The following is a 24877-nucleotide window of genomic DNA, read 5'->3' as shown; positions in this document are numbered from 1 at the left end:
TATTAGAAACCAGGAACAATCGTTACTCTGGAGCAGTTGGGTTAGTGACTGCAGGGGAGTGATGGAGGCTTCTGGGGTGCTGGTAATATTCTATTTTTTGATGTGGATTCTGGGTATATTTCGTTTGTGAATATTCATCAAGCCATACATTTATCAAGCTATATATTTAATGCACAATTTTCTGCATATCTACACTCTACTTAAATAAGAAATTAAAAAATAAGAGAAAGGTGGCTCTGTATCTAATTCTGGGCAGACTCCTGCCCAGAAACCCCCATGCCACCACACACACACACACACACCTCAACACAATACAATTAGAATCTCATCCTGAGATTTGAAATTTAAAGTCACTATTTATGGCAAAAATCTAATTAGGTCAAAATTTCTCTTGAAAATTCCTGAATCACTCACAAAGACTAGTTTATGTCTTTTTCCTTATATACATCATTGTACCAGCTCTTTTGGCTTGTAAAATGTTAAGAATCTCTGAGTTCAAAAGAAATAAGAGGTATGTTTATCTGCAAAAGTTTAGGCATTAAACTCTTTCTGCTTTTAAGAGGAGTCAAGTTCATCTTGGAGGGAGCAGTTGAGTTCTTTGTATAATAAAACATATTATGTGGTGACTACATTATATACAAGCATCAAGTGAACTTTTTCTGCTTTTAACTATACGTTCTTGAGAATTACTTATTTGAATTCATCTATATACGATATACTACTTTTACACAGTTCACACATTTCCCATAGCATCTCTCTATTGAAATTTACTGTTATGTAACATTATTCTGGAATCATGCCAATTTTAGGTCATTAGTGTCTTGACGTTATTTGAACTTCGATTGCACTGTCACTGTTAGTTCAAAGAAAAACTCTGTGAGCCCATCTCAGAGCATCTCTCTGGATTTTTACTCAGCAAACACAGAAATGGAGTTACCCTGCAAGTGAATAATTTGAAAAAGAGAATCTGGCTCCTGATTTGACTTTCAATGTGAAGAGCTACTCAGAGCATATCCCTACCTTGAATATAAAAATAGAGTAAGTGGAGGAGAAAACTTCCTCCAGAGCATGCATTAAAAGTTTTCTAAATCCTACTTCACCAAGCTAAAAATGATAAGATGATAGAGGTAGTCTATAAAGAAAGAAATTTTTAAAAATACGAACAAGACTGAGAGTCTGAGATTTTCATCTGACTTGATCAAAGATGACTAGACCAAAGAAAACCCCACCTTACTGACTGCCATCCAGGAAGCTGCCTGAAGTTTTTAATATTCTTATGAAATTAAGGATAAGAGCTGATGGACTTTCTTTTACTACCAAGCACTGTACCCTCAGAAAGAGGACAGGCTATTGAATTTTGAATAATTTATTTTTTCCACGATCAAGGAAGCTTTAAAATCCAGAGAATCTTATTAGAGATGTAAAATATTTCCAAAGTTTTGTAGAGCTACAGAGGCAATTCATAATTCTTGATGTAAAATCCAAGAAATGTTCGGGGAAGAGGGTGAAGAAGAATGCAGAAGGAATATCAGAATAGTTTCCTAGCTTTTCATAAACCACAGATGTGCAAGATTCTGCCTAGATTCTAACAAAGCCCTCCTAGGCTTGCTGAAATTTAGCTTGAGTGAGCATGTACAATTTGACATGTGAACATGAATGCACGCAAATGTTTATGTTAGTACATCAGAATCTAGGATAGGGACATGTGTGGTGGTCACAGTTTTTAAAATACCCTGTATTTGATTTTAACAGTGTCATACATTCCCTATTCTTCTGTTGAGAATCACTGGTATAAAATGATAGGTTATAGGTATCATGCTACTTGTCAGGGCAGGATGTAGTTAAAAACAGTAGTCAAGCATTATAGCACATGGCATAGCACAGTGTTGCCACGGTGAGGTGAAAACAGTATGAGCTCTGGAGTTAGACTGAGGTTACAATCTGGGGTCAGCCCCTAAAGGCCATCTGATCTGAGCAACTTTACCAATCAGCCTCAGGTTCCCTATGGGTAAAATGGGTATGTTAAAAGTTGTTAATACAAAATTAGAGAAATAATGCATGTAAGCCATATATCACAGCACCTGACACATTGTAAAATTATTACAAATGGGTGCTTTAATTACAGGTTATACTAAATATTTATATTCTGATTTATTAAATTTACATTCACCTAGAAAGAAGAATAAATGGCTTACCCATGTTCACCATCCCCTTTTACTTCAACCAGTTACTAAAATAAGCTTATGAGTTGGTGCTAAGCTACACTGACTACCAACATAAAAGGAAAGTGAAGAAATTTCAGGCACAAAAATTCAAGAGGAGAAACAAATCCCTAGGGACATGCTCTCCTTATTGACATATTTCAGTCAAAAGAAAAGTCACATTTACAGATAACTTTTTAATTTCCATGTACTTCTTATTAACTACATCTGGAATAGTTATTTTTTAGTTGCAAATTAAAAGGAGAGGCATAAACAGAAGTTTTATTGGCTTCCTGGACTATCATGGAAAAAAACTAGAAAAGAGAAAGGGATTATAGTATTATCATGCACACAGAAGAAGTATAATAATATGTTATAATTTAAAGACTTAGATATCCCCATAGCTACATATAGAATTATAAGACCCTAAAGATCATGTGTCTTAGTTATTTTTATAGTTATTTTTATTAGTAAAAATTACAATGATCAGCCTATGGTCACTGCTCAAAAATGTTAATCAAATCAATGAATAAATTGGAGTTTTTAATGTTTATAATAAAATAATATTTTTGTTATTTAAAGTGAATTGAAAAGAAGTGAGAGAGGAAGAATAAAATCTGATGGTATTTGAAACAAACTCTATTTTATTTTAGTATTTCAGAGAAATTCTCTTATAGGAATCAAAGAAAACACACATTCAGCAAGAAGGTATAGTTCTAACACCCAGCAGAAAGAAATGTGCTGCTAATGACAAAAGGTATTCATAAAAATAGTTTCAATTGTATCCTGAACTGTTGCTAAGTCATTCAATCAAGGCACTGGCAACAACAGAACACTTTATTTTCAGTATCAAAAGAAGATTATCAGAATCAGTTGCTTAAACCCATTGTAGATAAACAAGATAGTACTTTAAAAATATAGGCAAGTAAAGCAAGAAAATTTAAAGTGTTGGAGAATTTTTAAAAATAATTGTGATAAGCTTCTTATAAGTATCTTAAGAATAGTTTCATGTAACACCATAGGCTCAAGATGATGAAAGGTCACTAATATATTGCCAAACACATTTTTATGAGATAAATTCAATTATAATTGCTGTGACTATTCCAGCCACAATTTAGACATAGAATCCAATTATCCATTTCATTTTCATTTATACCTCATGGGCTAGATCATTTATCATGTTTCATGATAATGATCAGAAGACACATGGAAAGTGATTTCTGGAGGTAACAAATTACCTACCATATTAGCATAGCTTATAAGATCCCGTTACCAACTACTATGCATAAATATGAGGTAATTAAATTTACAATGTCAGGAGTGTTTGATATGCTACTTGCTTCCTTCAGAGCTGCCAAAAATCTGGGTTGCTAAATGCAGCAAAACCATTTGGTTGCAAATCAGGAATCATTATGCCGCAGAACTCCAACAGGTAGCTGGTATGCTGTGGCTCAAGAGGATGAGATGCGTCTTTCATCATCTGGTATTATTACTTCTTGCCACCAAACCATCCATCATTACTGCACAGACAGCTTGAAACGATAATCCTGTACCCTCACATTACTGCTCCTTGAACTCTGTCTCATCCATCTTTTGCATCATTCTTGATTCACAGCTAAGTACCCTCTCCCAGCTGCAAAACCAAATGTGAACCTGTAATGCCTTTAACCTACAGTGCCTCTCTAATAGTAACTGATTTCTCTTTATTACAGAGCCACCGTTCAGAAAAGAATACCAATGCTTACTGATGCCGAAAGATGATTTTTAAAAAACCCGAGTTACAGAATTCCAATAATTGTAGGAAAATACATTATTTTGTTTTGTTTTGTTTTGCAAGTTAGGCTTCAGAATTGCATTAGTATTTCTACTTGAATATTTATTCATAAGACTCAGAAACACAGATATACACAGATATAGATGCCTCTGAGTGCAAAAGCACACAAGCCAGAAAGAAAAGATAGCCTATAATATGTACATAAATGCAATACTTTAATCTGAAAACTATTAATCAGAGTTTCAAATATACTTAATAGTAAAAATCAGAACTTTAATGTACTTAGTAGGTTGAAACAGCAAGATGTGTTTTCATCCTTGACACAATGCAAACAAAAGACAGGGATTAAAAGTTAAATGCAAGAATATTTGTCAAAACTGCCTTTTAAAATAAATCTCTCACCTACCCATTTTTTTCCTTCCTCACTGATTGCTAAGAGAACCTTCAAAAATGATACCAGTTACACAGTGGTTGGTGTACCATAAACTATCCTAGACTAAAAGGTTTTAATTCTGCTCCATCTGAATGCTGTTATAAAAGTTTAATAAATCAAAATGATCAAAATGTTCCCAGTGGCAGATTGGGATTCGGTTTCCAATTCAAATTCTCTTTAATATACAGCTCCGCTGACATCTTGCATTTCCATCATCCACGTTGAATCCCAAACACCCGGCTTTTCATCATTGTGATGCATCAGCCAGTCCGGTCATGGTAACTACTTTTTAACAATCCTGCACAATACAAAGAAATGTCAAACCTGGTGGGGGGTTTAACATAGCACAATTATGGCAGGTGGGAACTCTTTATCTACCCTTAAGTAAATATTTTTAAATGACCCGCTGCAGTGAATGACATTCTTTGAGGAGTGAGAAATGCTGTTGGCCAAAAGTCTTAGAAAGAAAACCTCCCCCCTTCCAATGCTTTAAAAGATTGATGTAAGAAAAAAGACATGTCTAGGAGCATTATTATCCGGGACACTCAAATTCTGAAGAGCAGAGAAAGTGAAGTCTTTGGAGAGCTTGCTTTGTTTCTATGAAGTAAAAAGTTTTCACAGAGAACAGGAAAAAGATTTCCACTTAACAGATAGTCTCAAATCCGACCAGGAATCTACAGGAAGCAGCAGGGGAAAAAGTGTTTACACATGATATATCTCACATGTGTTTTTATATATGAATAATGTCAGGAATAAAGACAGACATTATATTTAACCATGTCAGGGTTCTCTTTCTAAATTTTCCATTTAACTGCATACATCTGCTTTTATCCTAAGTTTAACAACATGAAAAATTCTAATGATATTGGCTAAAGACAATGAAATGGAAGCTTACAAAATACGAAGAATTTCTATACACTATCTATTGTTGAATTTATCTTGTGTTGAATCCCCATTTAATAACCTTCAACTAGTTGAAGCCTTTCCCACGTGCCTAAAGATTTAAAACCTGTCTCTCCAGTACCCCAATCAAGAGTTTACAACTAAAATTACCAACTATGCTCTCAAATAAGTTCTTCTACAGGCCTTCCAAATTTTTGTCCATAATACCATATTTCGCCTAGTATCCCAGGCTGACTGTTCTTTCCCCTGTCATTTCACAATGTTCTTAACAATATCTCCACCATTATCTCTCAACCTTGACTTGCCCTTTCCTTCACAATTCCCCTCAAGGATGCCTTCCCATCTCAAGTTTTTAAGACTTTTAGAGCCCCCTAAACTTACTCCCTGCAAACTCATCATTCTCCAAATCATCTCTCATCCTAGTTCTCTGAGACAGATATGAATACATGAGTAACCTACCGCAAAACTCCCCAAAGTTCCCAGATCAAATGACATAATAATTTATATTCCTTAGTCTGGCATTCAAATTGCTCCACAGTTAGGCCTCAAAGTACACTTTCAGGCTCATATCAGACTTTTTCCCTGGAAGACACTGTGTCACGGTCCATATTCAATACTGCTCACCAAGAGCATATGTTTTCCTATGTAACACCCTCTGCTTGACATGCCCTTACTTATTTTCAGCTATCCAAACCCTACCCGTCCATCAATGGTAAGATGAAACATTGGCTCTTCCTCAGCTCATTCCCTGACCACTAAAGTCAAGGATGAGGTTGTCCTCCTCTGTTCTACACATGAAGACCATGTCATTCATATGGCACTTTACAATCTATACTATATTTTGTGTCTTTAACAATTATTTGATTATATCTGCTGGGTGTTGGCCATGGTGCTGGCTATAGAAATACAATAGTAAACAAGCAAAAAGGAAGAGTCCTTGACTTAGTCAATCTAGTGGTGGAGGCAGATGTTAGGAATGCAGTAATATATTGAAGACTTGTGAAGATGCACTGGAGACAGAAAACACCTAGGCCCTAAGGTTGAAGACAGCATAGCACGTTAAAGCAAGTGAAAGAAAGCCAGTGTTGCTGGAGTTTGGTGAGCAAAGGAGAATCTGGACTGGAGAGGTGGACAGAGCCAGATGATGGTGGGCCTCAGAGATCGCAATGAGACATCTGGGATTGATATTGCATGAACAAGAAGCCAAGAGAATGGGAAGAGCACACACTGACTTACTTTGTGTGATATAGTCAGTCTGTCTACTATTGTGTGAAGACTGACCTGGAGGAGGCAAGTGCTGATGTAGGGAGACCAGTGAGCACTTTTAGTGAAGTAAAAAGCTCACAGATATAGAGAATAAACTAGTGGTTACCAGTGGGGAGTGGGGAGAGGGAAAGATAGGGGTATGGGATTAAGAGATACAAACTACTATGTACAAAATAAATAAGCAACAAGGATATATTGTACTGCACAGGGAAATATAGCCATTATTTTGTAATGAAACTGAAACTAATATAATATTGTTAATCAATTATACTTCAATAAAAAACAAAGAAATAAAGTATCAGCACAAAAAATTTTCTTAATTTAGAAAAAGTAAAAAGTACAGTAAAAAGAAGATGGTGATATGGATAAAAGCAACGGCATTAAAGGTAAAGAAAGTGCTGAGCACCCAAAGGATACGTAATAAAATTTGGAAAATTAAAGAAGCAGTTAAATAACATTCATATTTCTATCTGCTGTATTTCATCCAACAATGTGAGTGTATTTGAGACCACTTTCTTGTACAAATCTTTGTTCTGCACATAGTAATGGTAGGCATTACATAAAGATCTTTTGAAAAGTTAGAGCTAAATAACTCTGGAGAAAAAAATTGTAAAACAAAATCAATGAATTTTCTTCTGTACTAGAAAATAACTATCATTTGGCCTTTAGGTATTTTGGGAAGAAATGAAAGAAACGCAAATGAGATAAGAATGTGAAAGTATACATGTATTTGAGGGAACGAAGAAAGTTCAGGTGGAGGAAACAGCAAGTGTAACAGCCCTAAGGCAGGAGTATGCTTGGAAGAGTCAGTGTGCTTGCTGTGGATTAAGGAAGGAAGTGAGTGATAGGAAATAAATTTTTAGTGGTACCCAGGGCGTGTTTCATTTAAAGCCTTTTGGACCAGGAAAGTGCTGTAATTTTTCTTTTTCCTTAATGTGAAGGAAAGTCACTGGAGGGAGTAACATGGTAACATGAGAATAGCAATGGCTTCTTCCGTATGCATATGAAGATGACAGAAAATGCCAGTGGCAATTAGGAAGATGTAAATAACCACGTGGGTAAAATTTCTTTCCAACAAGCGTACAGGTTCATTCATTTGCAGTTTCTTTGTTGCCGTAACACAAGAACAGATTCTCTGCCATCGTAACTAAATCTGATTTCGAATTGCACAACACTGCAGAAAAGACAACAAAATATGTTCTTGGTTTAGGGGTCAGAAAGCAGGAAATGGAGAGCAAAACAAAGTTACCTTCCAAATTATATCCTAAAGTTAAATGTAATCCTGTCCCTATAGCCCATAAGAGATGAGACCACCTCTGTAGGCCACTTCTCTAAAAACAAACATCAGAGCTAAGAGAAAGCTGTATAAGGAGAGGTTCTTATGGATTTATGTACTGAGAAAAGCTGCACATACACTCCCAAAATTATTTAACCTCTGTCCAGTCCTTAGTCTCCAAATCCTCACTGTTAACACTAAAATGGTACAATTTTTTTTCTTTTTTATAAAAACTAGTAACTATGAACTAAATAAAATCCATGCTGAGGACTAACAAAACATAAATGTTTATCTGTACTTATTTGTGTTGACCTTACAATTGTTTTTATTTCTTACTAGACTAAATGTTTCTCAGAAAAGGAAATAACATGATTTATATTAACCCAGCTGGAAAGAAAAGTGCTTTCTATGGTAATACGATAGACTTTGTCAAACAAGTTGGTTTTGACTGATTTACCTAATATTTAACTTCTACCTAACATTTCATGAGTGTTTTCTGTTTCTGTGTATTTCCTAGTTTGTACTTAGTAAGTCAAGTTCCTGATGCCATTTTACTAGTAAGCAGAATGTGTATTAGCTAGCTTTTAAAAAGATGTGAACATCTAACTGGTAAATAGTTTATATTAACTACAAAAAGCTAAACACTGAAATTCACCTGTCAGTCATACACTGGTTGGGAAGCCTGCTATTATCGACTCTCTAAGAAGATGAAGTGGTGGGAAAGTGGAAGAAACTCAAGTCATGTCCCACCACAATACTTATACCACCATCTATACACATTGTACCACTGAACACTATGAATTATCCCTCTGCCTTGATGACTGATTTCAATCTGTCAGCTAAAGAGCTTCTGTTTATAATGGTATAAGACTCTATAGTACAACATTATTTACCAAAATAGTGCTTAATAAATTTGGTAAATACGCATTGGTATATTTTCTACTTGTTAGGGGATCTTATTTTTTCCTCCCTATGGAATTAAAAATGTGACCAAAATCAAAGTCAAAACTCTGTCAAAATATTCAAGAATTCTACATTTTCCTATATAATTAATTAAATTTTAAATTGCTTGAGAGCTGAAACTATGTCTGAGGTTTCTTTGTAATTTCCTGGTGCCTATTACTTACCATTTTAAATACTCAATAAAGACTGCTAGCTGATTTTTCAATGAAGTTACAAATTGACTTCATTGCTTCCTTTTTGGTTTGGGGTAGGTAAGAGAAAGAAAAAGAATGAGCAGAGAGGGGAATATAAATTAGTTAGCCCTGCGATAAAGAGGCATGGACATATATACACTACCAAAAGTAAGGTAGTTAGCTAGTGGGAAGCAGCCGCATAGCACAGAGAGATCAGCTCGGTGCTTTGTGACCGCCTGGAGGGGTGGGATAGGCAGGGTGGGAGGGAGGGAGACGCAAGCGGGAAGAGATATGGGAATATATGTATATATATAACTGATTCATTTTGTTGTGAAGCTGAAACTAACATACCATTGTAAAGCAATTATACTCCAATAAAGATGTTAAAAAAAATAAATAAATAAAAAAAATAAATTAGTTAGCCCCAAACTGTTAGTCTGGGAAGTTGATATATATCCTTTAGAACAAACGAACGCAAATTACATTTATCACAGACCCCAAGAGAACAGAATTAAGAGGCTCAGAAGGAAAATATAGTGCTCTGAAATCAAATTCCCTAGAGTTCAACAGAAAGAATTATTTGGCATGCAAATCATTCTGCTTCCTCTTTGATCTTTCTCAAATTCTTAAGAAGAAAGCTTCAACAAAAGCAAAATCCCCAAAGACACACTCCAAAAAAATAGTGACCAGCAACTCAACTGCTAAACATTAGGCAGAGCTCTAAGCGTGACTCACCAATGCAAATACACTCAGAAATCCTTTGGGAAAGAACTCTCATTGCATTTTCATTTTTAAAACAAACAAGAAAATAAATAGCATGAAAATAACCACTCAGGCAAGACAAGTGCTACACATTACCATTTTCATCAAGTAGCATGAGGAAACTCAGAGGAGGAGAAAATTAACAGCAAAAAGTATTTGTAATAATGGTACACAAAAGTGGATAGAACAGAGCTTCAGTAATAATATACTAACTGAAATAAGGACCTCCAGTATCCTTTTGCTCATTTAGAATTTAAAAATGTACTAGACATCTTGTAAATTGAATCACCTGAAGACTCCAAATGTTCCTTTTATGATACTCAAGGGTAGCAATGTAACATTTTTAGATATGCAACATTTGGGATCTCCTTCATATTTGAAACATTTGGTATCCCTTGACTGACTGCAGGTGCTTTCCTAGCCACGTAGGGGCAGTTGGGGGAAATTTGTATGTGGTTTATCCATGCATTCTTAAACTTTTATTATAGTTCAGATTTTGTAAAACATAAATGTTTAAATTGAATTCTCCAAGGTAACTCTAAATTTCCCTTCAAGTTGACTAATTTTCACAATGGAAGCAAAGAAAAGGGATCTTCAAGTCACCATTAAGAAAAAGGACCTTTATATGAATTCAAGAGTCTGGCAGCTGTGCTATGAAAACTAGTTAAAAATCAATAGTGTGTGGTGTTAAGCAGAATGCTGAAGGACTCAAGCTAGAAATTCCATGGCTTTTCATCACCAACTACGAAAAGTATTAATATGTCATGTTTTCCACTTCCCAAATGTCCTTGCTTCTAATATAAAAATACTAAAATGAGACAGTCAGATCTGATTTTTAACTGATATACACACACAAAAAAAATAGAATACAACATATTAGTTAAATCAAGATTGCTTTTCAAGTGAGAAGAAAATTCATGCTAAACAAAAAGTCACCCCCCCCAGTTCATACGAGAAGGAAAGCGACAGGTTCAGACCCTACAAAAAACACCTGCCATCATCTTTTCCTGTATGCCAGCAATCTTCCCTCCATCTGTAGGTAAGGGGGAAATGCGGTTCATCATCCATTCCCTGTATCTTTTGGGGTCAGCCCCACGCTCTGACTTCAACTACATTTTATTTATTGTCTTTGCGTAAAAACATGTGCTAGGTGCTGTAGCAAGCAAAGATGAACTAGACATATTCTAATGGAACATAAACTACACCCTTCTCCCACATTACCAAGTTCCGAACTCTGCATGTCCTTCAAGGTAAAGTTGTACCTTCTTCTGAAAAATTCCCTCAATTCCTATTTTACCTGAATAGAATTAATGACTGCCTTTGAATAGCATTGTTATGCTCTGTAGTCCCATTTACAGAAGTTCTCTACTGGCCATTCCAGTTGTCTCTCCACATGCAGCCATGCAATTTTTGATACCTGTGAGAGGTCGTAACCTCTTTATCCCCAAGTGGATGAGACCAAAGAAGTATGTAGCCATATGGGTATCCTATGACCATGAAGAGACACTGGCTTAGGATAAAAACCAAAACTAAGAACTGCAGAGTGAAGAACTGGAAAGAACCTGGATCCTTCCTGACTAAATGAACCAACCCTGGAGACTATCTCTGCACCTTGTAGTTATGAAAGTCAGCAAATACATTTTTATTTTTTACATTAATTTGTATTGTCTAACAAAGGGAAGTACCAACAAGAATCCAAAGTCCTCACGATTTTAAACACCAAAGTTTGTTTTACAGGCCCACCTACACTGGTACATGTGTTGACATTCACTTCACTTTACAGCTAGAGGTCAGTGGTATTCATTAGGAATAGATAAAAATATTAACAGAATATGTATGTCCAGAGAATTTTGATAATGGTGATAGTTGCCACTAAAATTTTAAAGTCCAACCAACAACAAAGACAAACAAAATGCTATGCTTTTCACATTAAAGAACTTCAAAAATGTAATTGGAGTTTCACAGATAAAAATTTAAAAAACACAGCTAATAAATGGGAATGGAAATTGAGTGTCAGTTGTAGCAATCAGAATTTTATAGTTCATTGTGGGTCAGTTGGCTAGAAATTTAGTTGGGTCTTTGATTCAGCCAGGTGGAAAAGAAAGGAGAAGACTGCAAATGAGATCAAGATTGGGAATCTATAACATAACTTAGACTACAAAGGTGGTGCTTTTAGTCTGAAGCTTGTAAACATCATTTTAACTATTTCACATTTTTTACACTTCCATTTTGTAGAAACATGGAGCAAAACATCTGCTCTTCATCTCATCTCTGTAAAAAGTTCTTTGTCAATAAAGATTGGCTTTCACAAACAAAAGGTTATCATTACTAAAAACGATCTGGAAGCAAACCTAAAGTCGTGATAAAGTATATTCTGTTTAAGCACATTTTATTTTTTCTTCCTCTGGCTGTGGGAGAACAGGGATCAATACTCTTCAACATGAGAATTTTGCAGTGAAATTTTCATTTGTAACAAACAGCAACCAAAAAGCCTTAAGCATGCCCTGTCACTTTCAGTTTAGGAGAAAATGTACTAATAAACTCTTACCCTTGGGTCATCTTTGACAACAGGCAATACTATGCCAGATCTTATTAAGGACTATTCATATCACTGCCCCAAAAATTTCCTTTAAAATTACCATCTTTTATATGCATGTAACAGGATGTCAGCTTTGAAAGTGCCAATGAGAGACAAGACCTGTCACCATAGTTAATTCTCAGCACTATTTCAACACCAGGAGAGCTGACCCTGAAGGGTGTGTTTTGTTGTTAGCAATATTTATTCGGTGGTTATCTGGACAAACAAGAAAACGTGTTGCTTTATATTAGTTTTCAAATAAAACAACAAGCAGAGTATCACCTGTAAGTATCAGATACATAACAAACTAAAATATGTTGAAAAGAAAAAAGAAAACTGCCAAAACTATCAAAATACATTTCTAAGATGTTAACACACTCTGGATAGTACATTCAAAGTGCCATCATATCTTAAACCAACAGGTACAATATAAAACCTAAGACAAAATATAGGTTAAATGCCAGGACTTTCTTAAAAAATAAAAAAATTTAAAAAGGGAAAGAAAAACAGCCAAAACTTTCTATGAAACTCAAGAAGTGTCCTTTTATAAATCTTACTGAAATAATTATTCACTCCACAAGCGACACTCCTAGAATAGAAATAATGGAGTTTCTCCAAGTAAAGAACACCAAGCTTTGATAAAATGTACTTTTCAGATCAGGTAAACAAGAGAAATCTAGTAACCCAAAATAAATCTCTTTAAAAATAAACAGGCATTGGGCTTCCCTGGTGGCGCTGTGGTTGAGAGTCCACCTGCCGATGCAGGGGACACGGGTTCGTGCCCCGGTCTGGGAAGATCCCACATGCCGCGGAGCGGCTGGGCCCGTGAGCCATGGCCGCTAAGCCTGCGTGTCCGGAGCCTGTGCTCCGCAACGGGAGAGGCCACAACAGTGAGAGGCCCTCATACCACAAAAAATAAATAAATAAATAAATAAACAGGCATTAAATGGCTATCTGAAAGAAGGAAATTTATCTTTAAAGAGAACACCTGGATAAAAGCTTCAACTCTGCCTTCTATGAATTGTTGAATACATCGGGGGCCATTCCCTCAAAAAAATTTTATATCTATGTATTTATATCTATATTGATATAAGTATGTAACTGTAAGTTATTCAGAAGCACTCTAGCTGCACTATTAAAAGCCACCATCTGCTTCAGGGGCTGCACATCGTGTACGCACATACAAGTACAGTGAAGATACAGTGAGCATGATGACTCAAGAATACACCCACCTTCCTGTATCCACAGCATCTTAATCACTCTGAAGATTACCCAAGGACACCTTCAGGCTTTTCAAAAGTACCTTCAGGCTCCGGTGAGAAAGATTCAGCAACAGGGCTCACCAAAGATGAATATACAAACATATATGAACATAAGTTAAACTGCCTCTCTATCTAAACACCAGAGTTAAATATTATCATATTTTCTTATTTGTCAGTGAATTGGGGCTATGATTTCATGAACTTAAGCAGGTGATATAAGCTAACTCAGGAGCCATGAGAGAAGTTTTATTTATAATAGAGTCCTATACAATTTACAAAGAAAAACTTTTTTTTTTTTTGATGAGCTACAGACTCTCTCGTGACAAAAGCATTACAAGTGGCTAATAGCCTTATTTAATAATGTTAACGCGAGATAAAGCTGTGGTGGAAAGGAATGAGCCTGGCACCAGGAGTTAAGAAACACAGAATTAGGGCTTCCCTGGTGGCGCAGTGGTTGAGAGTCCGCCTGCCAATGCAGGGGTCACAGGTTCGAGCCCTGGTCTGGGAAGATCCCACATGCCGCGGAGCACCTAGCCCTGTGGGCCACAATTACTGAGCCTGCGCGTCTGGAGCCTGTGCTCCGCAACAAGAGAGGCTGCGATAGTGAGAGGCCCGTGCACCGCAATGAGGAGTGGCCCCCACTTGCCACAACTAGAGAAAGCCCTCGCACAGAAACGAAGACCCAACACAGCCAAAGTAAAATAAAATAAATAAATAAATAAATAAATAAGGCAAAATTCCTTTAACAAAAAAAAAAAAGAAACATGGAATTAAATTCTGGCTCAGCCAGTTATTAGATCTTTGTGGCTCTGGGCAATTATCAAATAGTCTGAATTTCAATTTTCTTTTAAAAGTATTAAAGGTTAAAGTATTAAAAATCAAGTAAATCTTTTTTTTTAACATCTTTATTAGAGTATAACTGCCCTACAATGGTGTGTTAGCTTCTGCTATCAAGTAAATCTTAAAATAATACATGACATCAAAATACATTTGATGTCAAGCATTATAAAATATATTAACTTGAATATGGATGTATCTCATTTTCTCCTTCCAGCCTCTAAGCATTGACACATGCCTTGCTCTCTGCTTGCTGGTCCTTCTTTCTCTTACCCCTGCCCCTCACATCCACAATCCTCATCTGGGCAACTTTTTCTCAACTTTCAGATTCTGTCTCAAAGAAAGTCATTGACAAAGGCCTTCCCTGATGTCTCTGACAAATCTCAGTCCACTTTAGATGTTTTTGTTAAAATCTGCCAAACTTCTCCTTGAAGAGACTTACATGGTTTATAATTATTTTCATTTGTGTCATAATCGATTGATGCATGATAGCCTACTCAACAAAGCTGCTTTTCCTCTAAATATTCACACGGCTGATGTCGTCATTTTTTTAAGGTTTCAGCTCAGTTGTCATGTTCTCAAAGAGGCCTTCCAGATAATCTTAACTAAAATATCAATCCCTGTCATTTTGTGTATTTATTTTTATTCATAACACATACCATGACTTGATACTACATTTTCAACATCTTCCTATATGATGTGCCTAATATACCTCAGTGTTAAGCTATATATGGGCAGAGTCTTTGTATTTTACTAACCACTGTATCTCCACAATCTAGAACAGTGGAATATATAGGGACTCAGTCAATTTTCAATGAATGTAATATACATTGAGCACTTGTACTTGTTTGTCCAGTATTCACTAAAGATATGTACTGATACATCATAATCCCTCACAATTCTTCTGGTAGCCTTAGTATCCCAGAATACTGAGGACCTCTTAGAAAGTGTAATTTTCTAAGATTCCATAGGGGGCCAGAATTAGTGAACAGCCACAACTGGGTTTTGATACCGGTAAAATTTACGGGTATACACGGGGATAGAAACTTTGACCTTGACATAATTGCTACAATGCTTTGAAAAACTAAAGTATCTAGAGAACTATTGTAAACAGGAAAAATCAATCTAAAGTTAAAATGCAAACTAGATGATGGCAATATGGAATAAAGTATTTTATATGTTTAGCCCTATTAGAGCTTTTAAAAATAGATTCCCTTCGACAGAAATCATTTGTTGAAAACTTGCCTGACAAACTATACAACTATAAACTTGCCTGACAAACTATACAACTACAGTCTTAATTTGACCTTAAGACATTTTTAGAACTTTTATAATGATATGGTTTTATAGTGACTTGAGATGAAGAGTACTTGATTTAAAAATCGATCCAAATATCTACAAAAGTTGCATTTGTTCTAATGAAGTGATGTCATTTCATGAAGTGAAAGCAATTTTACTTTACCTCGTACAATAAGTTGAGCAAAATTGGACACACCAGAACCTCGTTCTGACTGAGTTACACAGCGATACAAATCCTGGTCGGTTTTTGTCACTTCTTGCAATCTAAAGGAAGCAGCAAATCTTCTGTGATTGATGTTCTTAGTCTGGGCTACTGGTATATCTTCTCCATTTCGCCTCTGTAAACAGAAACCAATCTTTAAAAAACAGGTTCTTAACATTTCCAGAAATCTAAAGCATCTTGGCAATGAACATCTGTGATAAGTTATTCTTGTTTGTTAAATTAGGCGGAAAATATCTGTGTAGCCCCACAAATTTTTACCATTGTCTTTCAATCAGTTAAAGTATGTAAGTAAACACTGCTATCCTTTAAGGGGTGAAGTGCTGAAACTATATAATGGTAATCTCAGTTTTCCATAAAATTGTTATTAGCCCAGAGTATATGAATTAGCAGGACAGTTAATGGCCCTTTGGCAAATGATCCACTGCCCCCTCCCTTCTGCCAGACTCCCTATATATAAAGTCTTCTTTTCGCCCTTATACTATACTGCATGTGCTTAATAGGCTTGTCCCCTTCAGGAGACTGAGACCATGCCCAATGCATCTATTCTAAATGTGTAGCATGCGATCGTGACTATAAAATACTAATGAATAATTTATAGTCAAACCAAAATCTGTACTCTTTGCAAATTTTTATCTCTTTGGCATTAATGACAGCCAACTTATACCATTTAAAAGAAATAATCAAAGGAACCTAAAAGTTAAAAGCATATCTGTCAACTTTTAAAATAAACTATTGGAAAAACATATTTACAGTATCAGGGTGCCTCACACAAGACCATAAAGGAAATGGTTGAAATATTCAAATATAATAAAATTTCTAACTTCTATATGTTGAAAGACATCATAAATAAAGTGAAAAAAGCAAGCCACAAACTGTAATAAGATATTTGTCATGAAAATAATCATCAAAAGATAAATAGCCAGGTTATGTAAAATTCATCTACAGTTCAATAAGAAAAAAGACAAACCACCCTATCAAAAAATGGACAGGCTATAAAAAGAGAATATGTGTATGTCTAATAACCATGAAAAGAGATCCTCAACCTAAATTTAAAAATTCTTTATGTCAAAGATAGCACAAAGGGCAAAGAAAAGCTACAACTATGAGAGAGAATTGGTCATGAGCCTCATCCTAACTTCTTGTTGGTAAAATGCTAAGTATTCCTGGTACCCTTTCACACTACTTGAAATATCATTTCATCACTAGATATGGAAAACAGAACCATAAAATTACTAGAATTGTAAATGGTTACAGTCATTTTAGAAAATAATTTGCTACTATCTAGTAAAGTTGAAGATGCCTAAAACTTAGGACCCAACAGTTCCACTTCTACATTTCTATGTTTGGATCACTCTTCTATGTGTGATCACACAGATATGTACAAGAATGTTGAACTCAGAATCGTTTGTAATAGTTAAGTATGGGAAAGATCCACATATTCCTGAGTGGTGGATAAATAAACTGAGATTTATCCATTCAGTAAAATTCAATGTGGCAGTTAAACTAAGCAAACTAAAACCAGTAGGGTCCTGGTAAAAAAAAAAGTTGAACATCTCCTGCATTCCACTGAAATACATGTTTAAATCTAAAAAAAAAAAAAAAAAAAATCCTTAACAAAAATTAAGATAGGAGACAAAAATGAAAAATGTCAACTTCTATTAAATTAGAGTGGTGGGTGTGTTAGGGGTCAATTTATCTTTTTTTATAATTGTTTTTGTATGTTTGAAACACTTTGCATTTTTTTAAACAGGTAAATAATAAAGGAATCACCCTATTACTTTAATAATTTTTAAAATCCTAAAATCCACTGTACCTTTAACACTCTTCTCCATATCTGAAATGATATATATGTGCAAATTATGTTATACATATGCATATGTGTCTGTATATGCATATATACCTAAGGATAAAAAAGTCCCAATTTTGACTAAAGTCAAAATTTTTCACTCATTCAGTGTTTTGTTGACTCTTCTTTCCTGACCCACATATTCCATGATTTTTGCACCAAGATCCCCTGCTCATTCCCTTGAATAATAATAAAGAGAAAAAGCAGCTTATACTCAAAAGCCCTAAAATATAAATCCATAAAATCTAGCCTAAATTCTCTTTCCCTATAAACCACATGAACAAACAAACAAACAAAAATTTTACACATAAGAATCTCAAACAGCATGTTTTTCAATTATCATATCATTTGATACCATCTTTCTAATTGGAAGGCAGACCATGACTCAGCACTGTTTAGACAGGTACATGCCCTCACCTCATCCTCCCCTAATTTACCCCTCCAGTGGTACTCTCCATCTTCCATCACCTTTCTCAGTTCTTCTTTTGGCAAGACCAGCCAACTCCTGCTGCCCACCTTGTCTTCTAAATCATCTTGCTTGTGCACACACAACACTCACGTCTTTTAACACCATGTCTTTTTCAAAAATCCGTCTTCTCTTGTGAAGAGTTACTAAGTACCTTTAATGTTTCCCTCTGAATAATTATTATTTCATCTTTCCATCTTAATTGACATTCATCTCACCATAACACTTTCCTCCAAACTTTTCTCAAAGGAGGGCACATTTTCTTCTACTTTCTTACCCTTTATCCTGGTTCCTCACTTGCAGGCCACTCTTTCACTATCCCACTCAACAGCCTCTCAACTTCCAGAGTTCCCAGCTTGCCCAAAGAGCCTTCCAGTCAGTTATTTATCAGGTCAGATTATCCTTTCCACCATAGTTCTGTGAATATTCTCAGTGATCCCAAAACTCACTCTGGCCTCAGTGATGCCCAACAGCCTTCGTTACTACCTTGTCCCTACGCTAAGATAGTTTTCTCAGTCTGAATCACAATTGCCCGGGACATTGTCTCCTATTCTTTCAATCTTCCGCATTGTCAGTGAGACCTTACTTTCTGACCCTTTACTTTTACAAGCAGCCACTTCAGAGATTTTCACTAGCCTGAAAGAATTCTGGATTTTTAAAAACTTTCCATTGTTATACACTGCCAATACAGGATATACACTATTTCTATGCAACAATTACAAGACCACTACTGACTTTTGCTGCAATCAGTCATTTGCTCTCATGAAAAATCTGAATTACCCAACAAGGGAGACCAAAAGCTCTTAGATATTCCTAGTTGATGCCCACAGTGCCACGAGCTATGAAATCTAACAACGTCCTCTCTGCCTCAACCTCACATTTCATCAACTTATACATACTCTTCACTTTCCATTCCCACTGAAATTACCACGAATAGTGTCTCAAAAACTCAAAGATCATCATAAAAATGTAATCACCAGCATTTCTACCTTGAATCTCTTCTACAATATATTCTATATATGTCCTTTTACCTTTTTGTGTACTGAAATCATCCTGAAGGTAGGGCTTCAAATTTTGTATTTTTTCTTCCACAGCATCATATATGTAGCATGTTATCATTATTTAGTGGGTACTCAACTTCTTTGTTAAAATGGACTAAAATCGCTGGTATTTTTAGAGACAAAAGTCATGTAAAACTTCCTTAGTTTTTCATAAATTTGTATAACAAAATATATAAAAATCATTAATTAAAATTAATAATAAAAGGAAGCTACAAAAATACAGAACCTCAAGGACATCTAGAGATCATTTATGCAAGCTTTCTGAACTCAGAGATGTTGAGGACCATCAGGAGATCACAAAGTGATTACATTGTGTTTGTATTTGTGTGTATTACTATACTAACATAACTATGTATGCTTAAATAGGATACACATTGTTTCTATAATTAATGAGCATAGTACACTTAGGTGTTATTTATCTCTTGAAATAAAATAACAATAAAAATAATTATAGAGTCCTAACATTCAGATTTTTCTTCAAAAATCATTTAATAAGCATCTCCATGTACCTCATATTATATTAGCTATTACCTTGGTTCTGTCACTGTTCTCTATTACAAACCTTCTGTGATAGTCATTTCCATTTAAAGATTATAAAATCAGAATTCAGAAAGATTAAAAATGTGATACACAGCCTGTTAGTAGCAGGATTAAAACTTAAAACTAGGTTTAAAGACACAAAATCCAGTAGTATTTCCTCTAAAATAAACCAAAGCTGCTTTTCGTTTCATTCATATCATAGGTACAGTCCAGTGAGTTGATTATTTGTTGTTGAGCCTTGATCAATGCATTGTATCAATGAGAAATGTAATCTACTATATTAGACATTGCTTTATTTACTTCATTTGCTTTATTTACTTTCAGTAAGGCATTACATTTCAAAGTAGCAATTCATGATATGTATATTTCAGAAGTCAAAAATAATAACTTTTTCTTTTATAATCCAAACTAATAGGTCTTTGCCTGCCTACAAGCTATCAATTGAGCAGAGTAGGCAGGGCTATGGAAGAAGGAAATAAGAAGTAATGGTAAATTTATCTCTTATACAGCAGTGTTTGCATATAGTTTTCTACCTTATATTCTTCAGTTCCCGGCTCTGTATCCTGCTTTGAGATTTTTATGTGATTCTCCATTTCAAAATCCCCAACCCTGAGAAATACTAAGAATGAACCACAAAATTATATGATCCAAGGATTATAACCTAGCACTTTGTTTTTTCATTCCTCTCCCTTCCTCCCCAGATCCTTGTCATGCTTTCTTATTTATTCTGTCTCCAGTACAGGTTGCTGAGACTCGTCACTTACCAAGTAACTCTAGGCAAGTCACTGGAATTACTATTATGACTCCACTAGTAAACTAAGTAAGCTTCATCATGCAGGGTGCATGCAGTATTTATTTGACAAGTTCAGTTCCTGGCATAAAGTAGTGTAGTGGTAATATTGGTTAGTTCACAGTATCTATAATAAATTGTAGCATTAGGATCACCTGTCAGATTGTTACAAATGCAAAGTCTAGAGATCGCTCTAGATCTACTGAATCAAAACCTGCATTTTTACAAGATCCCTTGGTTATGCATCAAGATATTTCAGCTTGAGACACTGGTTGAAAACATGATGGAGGTCCTGTTCCCATGAAAAGCTGACAGGTCTAAAAATGGGTGTGATTCTCGCCAATGAGAAATAATAGGAATAAGCCAAGTCATTTCCAGAAAGGTTTCCTCACTTCTAGAGAAAACACAGTGGGTCCTCTTTTCTTTTTCTCAATGTCATGACTAAAATGCTGAGGACCGCACATTGAGGAGAAAGACAGGATCAGGTTCTTGATCACGTCTCTAAAACGGTGTCGGCAGCTACTCACCTGAGTCTGCCCACTCTCCCCCTGAGAGTGTACTACCACTTAATAAACCCTTACTTTGTGCTCTTGAGAAAAATTTAAAGTTGAAATAAAATAAAATGGTGTCAACAGCTCTTAGAGCCCCCCTATTTCTGGACTTCCTGTTAAGTGATGTAATACGTTTGGTTTTCTATTACTTACTTTCAACTTGAAATCCTAAAAGCTAATGTGATATGGTTAAAATATGGAAGAGTTTATTTCAGCTTCTCTTTTCAAAGCTTGAGGAATAGAATTAATCCAATTTAATTTTAAATTCAATAATGCAGCACTTAGAACCCTTGCAGAGATTATTTCACTCTATTGACTTGAAGAAAAAATTAAATTACATTTATTGCTTTATTTATTCTTCACTGCCTTTCCTGGGCACATAATGATACAGGTCTCCTCCATCCTCTTAGAGTTGGAGAAACTGGAAAGAGACTGTTTTCCTATGTTTGGTATTTAAGTTCCTATTGAATAATATTAAGAGGACCGCATATAATTTGTCAGTACTTGCCCTTTTTCCAAAACTAACGTCTATAAATTTGCACACTATAATTAAGTAGGGTTGATGTGACTCATACAACAATCCAGCCAAATTAATTCCAAGGACCTGGGGGTTCCTTATTGGGGCTTGTCTGCCATAGGAAATGTTTTTCTTTCTCATAGGTATGATAAAGCTATCATCATCATCATTATTATTGAACAATTAAAGAATTTTAGAAAAATGAAGGATCATGGCAAACTTAAAGGTTTAGAAATTTATAAATTTCTAAAATTAGAAACACTGTTACTATTTTGAGAAAAGCACTCATTTATATCCGTTAGAAATTATATATTATATTATTATATTGATTATTATATAGATTAAACCAAAAGAAAATAGCAGTCCTCTAGGAGAAATTACCCTAAAATTACAATACTAAGTTCACAACATATTTACTGTACGGCAATGAAAGTACTGAACAAGGCAAATGATATTTGACACAGAAAAAGAAAGAGGAGGCAAATATTGTAATTCTGATATAACACAGGGTAAAAATGTGCTGGCAATAGCAAATTACTAGCATCAGGATAACTAACCAAGTTTCACAAAAACTGTCAGGTATTAAACAAGAAAATGAACTTTGACCTAAGAAGTGAAGGTGTTTTTGCAATATTGGGACAAGGTGAACAATACGAGGAGCCACACAAGAGGGCAGAGTAAGTAGACGGAACTATGGGAGATGATACCTACGTTCTAGTCCTGCAATGACTATTTATTAGCTTCACAGTTTCTCGTCACTTCTCAAATCTCTGCCTTTTCATCTAAAAATGGGGATATCAATTTGTAACAGCTTATTCAACAGAGATGCTGAGAATATTAGGTGAGACAATTGTGCAAAAGTTCTAACTGCAAATCCTGGTAATAGCAATATTATGAAGATAATAATCAAAACAATATCTTTTGGTCTTTTAATGGTCTTTTAATGGTCTTTTAATGTATCAACTTGACTAGGCTACAGTCCCCAGTTATTCAATCAAAACACTAACTTAGGTGTCTCTACTAAGGTATTTTGCAGATGGGATTAAAGTCCATACCCAAATGACATTAAGTAAGGGAGAATAGCCTAGATAATCTAGGTGGACTTGATTCAATCAGTTGAAAAGTCTTAAGAATGGATCTGAGGCTTCCCTGAAGCAGAAGAAATTCTACCTGTGAAGAGCAACTTCAGTCTGTGCCTGAATACTCCAGCCTGCCCTCTCGAAGTGCTTGACTACAGACTTCAGACTTGCCCAGCCAGGCTCCACAATAACATAAACCAATTCCTTGCAACAAATCTCTTGAAAAAAAAAAATCTGTCTATCTATCTATCTATCTATCATCTCTCCTTCTGATCTGCTTTTCATGTTTGAACACTGACTAACAGAGATGATTTTGTTACCAGAAATGGTTCTGGAGGAAAAGAATTTTAGGGATGAGTTTTCTGATTTGGTTTGGTTCTGGGTTTTCTGGAATTGGTTCTCTAATCTGATTAAAGGTACAAAGAACTCCAGTGTCATTGGTAAAGAAGACAATGCTAGTCCATAGCATGATGTAGTAACAGAGATATGCAAAATATCACCATTAGATAGATATTCTTGATCAAATACCTACAGAAGTTTAAGTTCTGGGTAACCATGTATTTGCTACCTTGATATAGATTCTTACAAAACTAAAATCTTTAAAGAAATAGAAAAAAAAACCTTTGACTATCTAGAAAAGCAGGTAGGAGACTTATAAGGAAAAGAAAATTTATTATCAGACTTTGACAGCAAGGCTTTATGCCACAAGAAAATGAAGTAACAATTTAAGTTACTCAAGGAAAGAAAATGCAAATGAAGGATTTTATAACCTTCAAAATTGACATAAGAACCAAGGGCACATATAAACTATTATCAACATCCAAGAACTCAGGGAATATTATTTACATGAGCTTATTCCTGTGGAATCTCCCAGAAAATAAGTTTCAAACAACCAAAATTACTAAGACATGACATACATACTGATGATGAACATTAAAAAACATAGCTACACATAGAACTAACACCAAATAAGAGCTAAATGGGAGAGAGTACAATATGCAATGGCTCTATGCTAACAATGGAGATAGGGTACAAGTATTCAAAATAACATGAGATTTTAAAATGAGTGATTATGGGATATTGTAATTGTCTCTTTCTCTGTGTCATTGAGAACCAAAAATATTAGTGTGGAAAAAAAGATGTAACTGACAAACTGTAATAAAGAAAACATTAAGTGAAAAACTTTAGGCTTGAATTTGAAATATCAATATAAACTAATAGTTATTTTACCTTTAAATATATATGTATATTTTTCTTAGTTCTGTTCACTGAAAAGATCTAGCAATGAATACCCCTCAGCATTCACATAATGGGCCTGAAATATAATTTCTCAAAATTGTAAAACAGGGCACCAGGTCTGAAAGAGAAAATGTGCAAGATGACACTGACATCAGATAGCAATACAAGAAAGCTATCGAAGATTACTGAAGTTATATCAAATGGACACTGGAGCCAACCTGGGATGATTTGAGTCTTAAAAATAGTATTAATTGCAATGAATTGAAGTCTATTAAATATGCCTAAATCCATAAGTTCTTGATATTAAAAAAAGAGGAAGAAGAATCAGTCACCTTTGGAGGATGATAGGAACCAACTAATTATATTGAAAACCAATAATTAAAGCAAAGATTTGAGAAGTTACCATGCCCTTCCTAAAATGAACTATGACACTGGGCAGCCAGATAGGAGATGATGATAAGTGTGTCTTCATTAATTAAACAAAATACAAAAGAAATAATAAAATTAGAATATCACAACTTACAACCACCAGGAATTAATATAGGCATTAAGCATCAATTGGTATCAGAATCACAAAAAGAAATAGGAGACATTTTGTGCCTCTGGTAATCACACCATGCACCTCCTCTAGCACTGCCACAGGATCAAACTTGACTCTAGATCTGGCTGCCAATTTTCAGGAAACTCAAAGGAACATGTTGAACTGAAGAGGACATTTGTATGCAATCAGTAAAATGCAGACTGTGTGAAAACTACAAGTCAAATGGCCTGGGTTCCTCAACAGATAAATTGTGACAAACACAAGAGAGGACAAACACACAGATTAAAGGGATTCTAA

At 35.1% G+C, this 24877-nt stretch overlaps 1 protein-coding gene across 5 annotated transcripts in view; it reads right to left on the bottom strand.

Annotated features, from left to right (window-relative positions):
- PTPRK (protein tyrosine phosphatase receptor type K) overlaps positions 1-24877 on the bottom strand; it is a 565370-nt gene that overhangs the window by 237836 nt on the left and 302657 nt on the right. For all 5 annotated transcript variants that reach the window (XR_009543738.1, XM_060167237.1, XM_060167239.1 and 2 more), the window contains exon 6: positions 15891-16065. Coding sequence is in view for 4 of the 5 variants with exons in the window: in XM_060167237.1 (XP_060023220.1) it covers positions 15891-16065 (175 nt within the window). In the remaining variant the exon portion in view is untranslated. The remainder of the gene's footprint in view (positions 1-15890; positions 16066-24877) is intronic.

Source organism: Lagenorhynchus albirostris, chromosome 12 (assembly GCF_949774975.1).
Source record: "Lagenorhynchus albirostris chromosome 12, mLagAlb1.1, whole genome shotgun sequence".
Lineage (NCBI taxonomy): Eukaryota > Metazoa > Chordata > Mammalia > Artiodactyla > Delphinidae > Lagenorhynchus > Lagenorhynchus albirostris.
This window is presented reverse-complemented; position numbering and strand designations above follow the sequence as displayed.